Source organism: Oncorhynchus nerka, linkage group LG20, assembly GCF_034236695.1.
Source record: "Oncorhynchus nerka isolate Pitt River linkage group LG20, Oner_Uvic_2.0, whole genome shotgun sequence".
Taxonomy (NCBI): domain Eukaryota; kingdom Metazoa; phylum Chordata; class Actinopteri; order Salmoniformes; family Salmonidae; genus Oncorhynchus; species Oncorhynchus nerka.
Genome location: NC_088415.1, coordinates 41,077,224 through 41,084,606, shown reverse-complemented (window position 1 = coordinate 41,084,606; position 7,383 = coordinate 41,077,224). Strand labels below are relative to the sequence as shown.

The 7,383-nt window shown below is 39.9% G+C and overlaps 1 protein-coding gene across 1 annotated transcript; it reads left to right on the top strand.

Moving 5' to 3' along the window:
- The first annotated feature begins 2,153 nt into the window (after positions 1–2,153).
- On the top strand, positions 2,154–7,170 carry LOC115101698 (homeobox protein Hox-C13a). Its single transcript, XM_029621166.2, has 2 exons — positions 2,154–2,868; positions 5,882–7,170. Exons 1-2 carry the CDS (start codon positions 2,208–2,210, stop codon positions 6,139–6,141), a joined length of 921 nt encoding a protein of 306 aa, XP_029477026.1. The 5' UTR covers positions 2,154–2,207; the 3' UTR covers positions 6,142–7,170.
- The last annotated feature ends 213 nt before the right edge of the window (positions 7,171–7,383 follow it).

The following is a 7,383-nucleotide window of genomic DNA, read 5'->3' as shown; positions in this document are numbered from 1 at the left end:
TAGCCTGTGTTATAGTGCCCAGTTTTCTGTCTCTCTTCCCTCTCCACACAGCCCCAAACCTAGTTGTCTTGTCCCTTTAAAAACACAGGAAATTACTTGAGCTACTATTGGACTGTTTGTCCTTCCTTGTCTTTATACTTACTATCCACTCTGCAGGTATTTCAGAGTCAGGGTCTGTAAATTACAGGAGTTTGCATGCATACTCGGCAGAGTGTGAAGTTCATTCTTGTCTGTCTAGACTGATTACGACCTTGTTTGTCCGCGTTTTTTACCTTGACCTTGGACTTCCGTGCAGCTGCCATTTGGATGAGCCGGCCCTCCATAGCTGTAATCTCCGGATTTGAGACAACAGAGCACTGTTTGTCTGTGTGACGACGAATTACAGCCATCTAGTTGTACTCTAGCTTTCCCTTTCCTGTCTAGCTATCCATATAATGTGTGCACAACACTGGCACAATGTATAACTGTTTCGCGGTCAATTTACAGTCGATTAGATATATAGATAAACATGTAGAGATTCAAGAGATCGGATTGAGTTTGATGAGTCTGAAATGGTTTAGGATAGACCAAAGCATCACAGGTAAAAATGTTGTGTTTGTTGAATATTCAGTAGTCATACCCTATTGTCAATCTCCAAAACATTGGGACAACGTTTGGCGTCCTAAACACATAATTGCGTTATTAGAAACGTGACTGGCATCAGAACATTGAAATGTTGTATGGTATTTTAATGTTCTACATTTTAATGTATCTGTCTTGGGTCCAAAGGAAAGAACGACTAAATGAATAAAAAACGAGTGCCTGCGCCTGAAGTAATCCTTCTTCCAAACAAATACATAGATGGATCTCCTCCACACAAATAAAGTCTACTCATATGTGAACCTGTTCTGACGCTTTTTTTTCTTTTAACTGACGGGGTATTATTTTGGAATCATTAAAAATTGTGGAGAAACAAAACACAGTTGTGCTTTTTCAGTAACATGTTATTATTGCGAAAGGCTACAAATCATCTTGCGACGTTACTTTCCCTTAAGTCTATCTATCACTCTACCGATTGCAAAAGGCTGAAAAATAATAATATTTTTGCACGTTCATAGCTATCGATATTTATTCGAATATGAAGGTAATTGAAGGGACCACGATAAGAACAACATATAGGCAGATATTGCGCTTTAATTTTGACAAACTTGACCCAAGATTTGGATTTCCCAAAAAGAGCCAAATGTGACGCCCACTATTTTCTCCCACAAATATGAGTTAGGATTTTTTTTTTTTAATCTAATAAACTGCATTTGAAATGCGTCATTGATTATAGTTCACCAACTAGGCTACGTTCGTAAATGAAAGATGCAATCCTGTAGCCTAATTAAACGGCCTGAATGAGTTTTTATTGAAATTAGAGTAAGCAGTAGAATTCATGCCAATGCAGATCGGAATGCTGAAACTACTTACCCGTAGCCTACACACAGTTCGCTGACAAACATATAGCCTATTTAATGTTTTACCAATGGTCGTCTCATTATTTTCATTATAAGAAAATACACAATTACATGTTTGATTACATAGCTTACATGGTCTATTTGCATTAGCATGTATGCCTATTTGCATATGGATATAATATATTATGTTAACCACCATATGCAAGTCTGAATATGCAACTTATTTTTGGTCATGCAAGCTAAACGTTTTCCACTCCAAAATAAATTAATTGAGGGAACATTTGTTAATGAAACCAACACCGGCACTGTCACAAGGCCTAGACTTGCATATTCAATTATTATAATACCACTCAAATGTATTTTTCATCTTTCCCAAAATGAAAACAATTCTGAGTTAATAAAATGTTTACTTTAGGTTAATATTTTCCTGTGTCGGCCAAACTTTGCAGATTGTTTTCGTGTTCCCCTTCACCTAAGGTTTCCAATCTCCCCTTTAAGGATGTTCGTGTAGGTGACTTCAGCCAATGATGGGACCCTGTATTCCACAGAAAGACCCGGTGAAACTTGAGCTGCTAGTTGTTTAAAGGGCTATTCTCCCCCCACTCACAAGCCCCAATCTCTTCGGGCTCGTTAGCATATCACGTGCCAGAACCTTAATGAACTGGACACACGGGTCTTGGTTGCGCATGCGCTCACGTGAAATGTAGTTGGAAATGAGGTGTCGGTCTTGGAGTAGTCGACTTTTAAAAACCATCCGCAGCCCCTGATATGACGACTTCACTGGTTCTGCATCCACGCTGGGCGGACACCTTGATGTACGTTTATGAAAAAAGCCCGAATGAAAACAATCCGAATAAAAACCAAACAATGGAGGGACTGAGCGGGAATTGCCCGGCGACCCATTGCAGGGACCTGATGTCGCACCCCGGGTTGGGGCGACATTCTGGCACTATAGCGACTCACCAGGGCTCGGTGTACTCGGATATATCTTCCCCAGACACCGGCCGACAGTGTCCTGCTCCCCAAACCTCCTCCAGTGCATCTCTGAGCTACGGTTATCCGTTTGGAAACCCTTATTACGGTTGTAGGTTATCTCACTCGCACAACGTGAACTTGCAGCAGAAGCCCTGCTCGTACCACCCCGCAGAGAAATATGCCGACCCCCACACCGCGTTGCCCACTGAAGAGGTGTCTAGCAGGGCGAAAGAGTTCGCCTTCTACCCCAGTTTTGCTAGCTCGTACCAAGCGGTTCCTGGATATCTAGATATGTCTGTGGTGCCCGGGATCAGCCACCCCGAACCCAGGCACGACGCGTTGATTCCTATGGAGGGCTACCAGCACTGGGCTCTGTCAAATGGCTGGGATGGGCAGGTGTACTGTTCCAAGGAGCAAACACAGTCCACTCATCTTTGGAAATCCCCTTTTCCAGGTATGAAATGTGATATGCTTTGACATTTAAATGTCTAGATAATGTGTGGAATTGCAGCACTGTCCTTTGTTTTTATTTAGCTTAGAATTGTTATCCATTATTGAAGTAACCTATTCCCTCCGTCGACATTTACGTCGATGTTATTGGATTTTAATTGCGGGGTTTCTATATGAAATGCAATGATTTCCTCATCGTAATGTAGCCGCATCATTTATCACGTGCCACACACCAAAGTCCATAACCTATATGTCAATGATCAAGTGTAGAGTGGTATACAAACGACAATGTATATAAATGTATAGCATCCCTTTAGTACATTATTGAGAGACAGCGGAATATTTGTAGAACATCTCACAGCGTAATGAAACTGACAGTCAGACATGGTAGGCTATTTTCATCCACTGGGTCCTTTACTGGGGGAGTGTCTGTGTGGTTGTTTGGTTGTTTGGTTGGCTATGTCACTGATCGCTTAAATATGCCCAAAATCCTTCAATTCACGTCCTTCAATTCAACTCAGCACCGTGGATTGTGCTTTGTTTGAAACCATTTCTGGAAAAATGAATCGTAAGAGATAACACCCTACTCAATGTGATTGTATGTATCTGATAAATAAACAACACGCATGACATATTGTGCAGACTAGAAACTCTTCAGAAACAAAACAATTCGTTTCAGCATTGTTGGTTTCCAAGTCACAATATGACTGCAATAGTGCTTAACCCGGGTAGTGAGTCACACAGTGGCAGAATAGACAGGGGCATGAACACATACCCTTTCTCCTTGTATGATCCAATTTGCGAGCTAGGCTATAGGCTACTGTTTGGATTGTGCCAATAAATCTCTGCAGAGTCTGCAATGTTGCACGAGGGCGGGTTTGCATAGGCAGAATTAATTTTCCATTCGCCAACGACGTGTGCGCCTAATATCTGTCTCAAATACTGTGTTGCGTAACTATTGACAATCCAATGGCTTTTTGAAGAACAACGTTTCCTTTGTATTTGTCACATAGCCTATAGTCTGATATTTGATAAATGATACAGGGCCCATAACCGCCCAGTATGCTGTTTACATGGTGTTTACTAGACTGCTCGTTTACAGCAAGGTTTTAACCTCTTGGTGAAATGTGTGTGTGCATTTCGGATACAGATGCGTTTAATTGTTGCCCTAGCTAGCTCTGTCCTCACGCCATTTTGCCTCCTTTTCCAGGAGTTTCCTTTAAAACACACACGCGGACCACGAGCTCGTGAATTACACACACACACACACGCACACACACACACACACACAGTTAATGTGTAGCCTATGGGTCTGTGTATCTGTCAGTGCGTGGCTGTGTGTAGAACTGTAAGGTTAAACTTTGAGACTGTACATTTCCTCCGAAAATATTGAACATTTCCTCTGAAAACGCTTAAATCCCAAACATTCTTGGGACAATGATGCCCACATTTCAATTGACTTGAGAAAACATGAGAACATGTGTGAGTGCAGAATTTCAACCATATTATTTTCCAAATAGCACTGGGTTTACCATGGAACATTTTGACATAACATGGCGGACGTGTCGTGCACCGAATCATTTCTTTCCTCACGTTTCGTTTCACAAAACACATTTTGACCAGGAAATTAGCATGTTCTAGTTTTGTTAACAAATATTTTGATATCAAGACATACAGTGGGAATGAAGGGATGCGTACCTGTTATTTGCGTATTTCTAATTCCTTCTAGTTCACTTAGCACCATGACTCACTTAGCACCATGACTCACTTAGCACCATGACTTAGCACCACGAAAATGATCTCATATGTAAAAATGTTAGTAGACCTATGGGGTATATTTCATCTTACTACCATGAACCAGGCTACCCACCCCCCAAACCTAGTCTCGTCTTTAAAGTAAAGCCATATCTGTCCTTTCATGTCACTCAGACAGGCGGAACTGTTGGGATGTCAGGCAGCTTTTTGAGCAGCCAGACAGACCTAAGTCGTAGCTTTAGGTAACTCAAATCCCAATTCCCAACATAAATCAAACGTTTAGCTATTTCCACTTTAATGGGCCTACTCAAAAGTTTGATCGTGTCAACGTGTTCTTGATAACTAGGCTACGCCTATATCAGGTTAATTGACCCGGTAGAGGTAAGTGCATTTGTAGAAGATGAGAACACTGCAGAAATATTAAAGAAATGCAATACTATTATCCAGAAGTGCTGATGTTATCATCACAGTACAATACCAAAAATATTCAGAGATCCATTGCAGGGCATATCATTTGTGTAATTACGCAGTGATATGTCCACTGTTGAAAAACCTATTGTTGATGTTTTTATATTTATATAAATTATATGAACAATAATATATATTTGGGGTAGGATGGATGTTTCGGAGATTTGGTCGCTTATATATTCCTGATTTTATTTAACTAATTTACAACATTGTGTACATCAGCAAGGCCACGCATATGTTATTATCATAAAAAATCTGAAAGAGAGACTACTTAAATCCCTCATCCCCTTTTCAAGATATACAAGGAAGTATAAACGATGCATGGACCCACAAGGACCATCTCGGTGTCTTTCATGTCTTTATCACGGATCAAGATGATCATATTTTGAAGAAATGCAACATTTCACAAATGTTTGCCTGTCACTCAAAAAAACATTCTCTCGTACCTCATACACCTCAGGTGCCCGGATAAATATAACAACATGCTTATTATATTATTGTATGTGAACTTTAGCGATGAAAGTGTATAAATAAACATTTAAATACCAATAAAAGAGTAGACAGCCAATTGTGCATCCGAAAATCTCATGCGTAATGTTTCAATTTAAATACGCACAATAGGCCCAGGTAATGTAATGTATTTAATGTCTATAAGGCCTTGTTGACATATTTGCATCTTCATAACAAACGTATTATTACATGAAATACATTTTGAATTGATCAGAGGCAAAATTAGTGCTGGGAAATGTCTTTGCGTAATACATCTCTCCTTCTCTCTTTTTTTTTCTCTCCAGACGTAGTCCCTTTGCAGCCTGAGATCAGTAGCTACCGTCGTGGACGTAAGAAACGGGTTCCCTACACCAAGCTCCAATTGAAGGAGCTGGAGAAAGAGTACGCTGCCAGCAAGTTCATCACCAAAGACAAAAGAAGACGCATCTCCGCCGGGACCAACCTCTCAGAGCGCCAAGTCACCATTTGGTTCCAGAACCGACGGGTGAAAGAGAAGAAATTTGTCTGTAAATCCAAGACTAGTAATCACACGCCTACTACTTGATAGATTTCTGGGCCTTTGTACACTACAGCTGATATCCATCCCACCGTCTTTCAATCCATAATTTACCTCTTAGAGACAACCAAGCCTGACGAAATACTTCGGCAGTGTATTTTATTTAAGTACCAACAGTCCACACATCCATGCCATCACCAACCGCTCTTTTTTTCGATATAGAGAAAGAAATGCTATAAAAACTGTGAAAATATTGAGAAATCAGTTCAACATTGTTTTATATGAATGTACATATATAAATATATAATATTTAAAACGATATCTGTATTTCAAAAAGACACAAGGATTGCGTGTTTTTTTTCCAAACCAATTGACATTTCCAGGACTTTTCGTCCAACAGACAGCCAAATGAAAACAGACATATTAGATATGTTCATCGCGCCATCAACAGAAAGACAATTGCAATATGGACATAAACTGGTCAGGGAGAACGACAACGAATGAACTCGAAAGTCTACAAAAAAAACGACATGAGATGTATTCTCCTCAGCCAAGAACTCAAGAGTTTTTTTTTGCAGGGGCTACGGATGATAAAATGGTTTTGTTCAAAACCGCCCCTGTCCCCGATTTCAGAAGCTGTATATGTTTTCTTTCTGTAGGATATGTTTTGTTAATAAGGTAAAAGCAAGGCTGCTATTGTTGTACATGTAGAGTGCAATGCCTTTATTATTTAATTCATATTCTCTCGTATCACAGGGTTGTCAATTGGAACGTCTCAAACCCATTGTGTGTTCCTTTATCAGTGAAGGATAATGTCTCTGTCATGCAACTGGAATGATTGTAAGCAATTAAAGTCAGTGAGTATTACACATAAATGCACAATCGATTTCTTTTGTTTTCTGTTTATAGTAGGCCTATGTATAGTAATAAAAAAAAAGCATTTGGATCTGTTCACACTCCTTCTAAGCAGACAGACTGTCTTGTAACTTTCTTTCGTGCAGTATGTGAACTGTATTGTGGTGTTTAAAACGTACTGGTAAGGTGTTTCCTAAATAAATGATGATGAATAACATGATGTTGCTGAAATATGATGAATTAAATGACGTGTTTCTTTCCTGTCTCCTCTAAGTCACTTAGTGGAACTCTTTTTGAAATGTCATCTCACATCCGCATGAGCTTGTGGGCTTGTCACGTCGCCGTTGGTTTTGAGGGACGTTTGATATATGGCCTAGAGCAGGGATGGGCAACTTGCAGCTGCAGGAATTTGTTATACAATTGCAAAAAAAAAAA

Bases quoted from the DNA above. Each gene is read 5' to 3' on its own strand.
- LOC115101698 (XM_029621166.2), top strand. From the start codon at position 2,208: ATGACGACTTCACTGGTTCTGCATCCACGCTGGGCGGACACCTTGATG. The intron at 2,869-5,881 runs GTATGAAATGTG...TTTTCTCTCCAG, and splicing joins TTGGAAATCCCCTTTTCCAG to ACGTAGTCCCTTTGCAGCCT.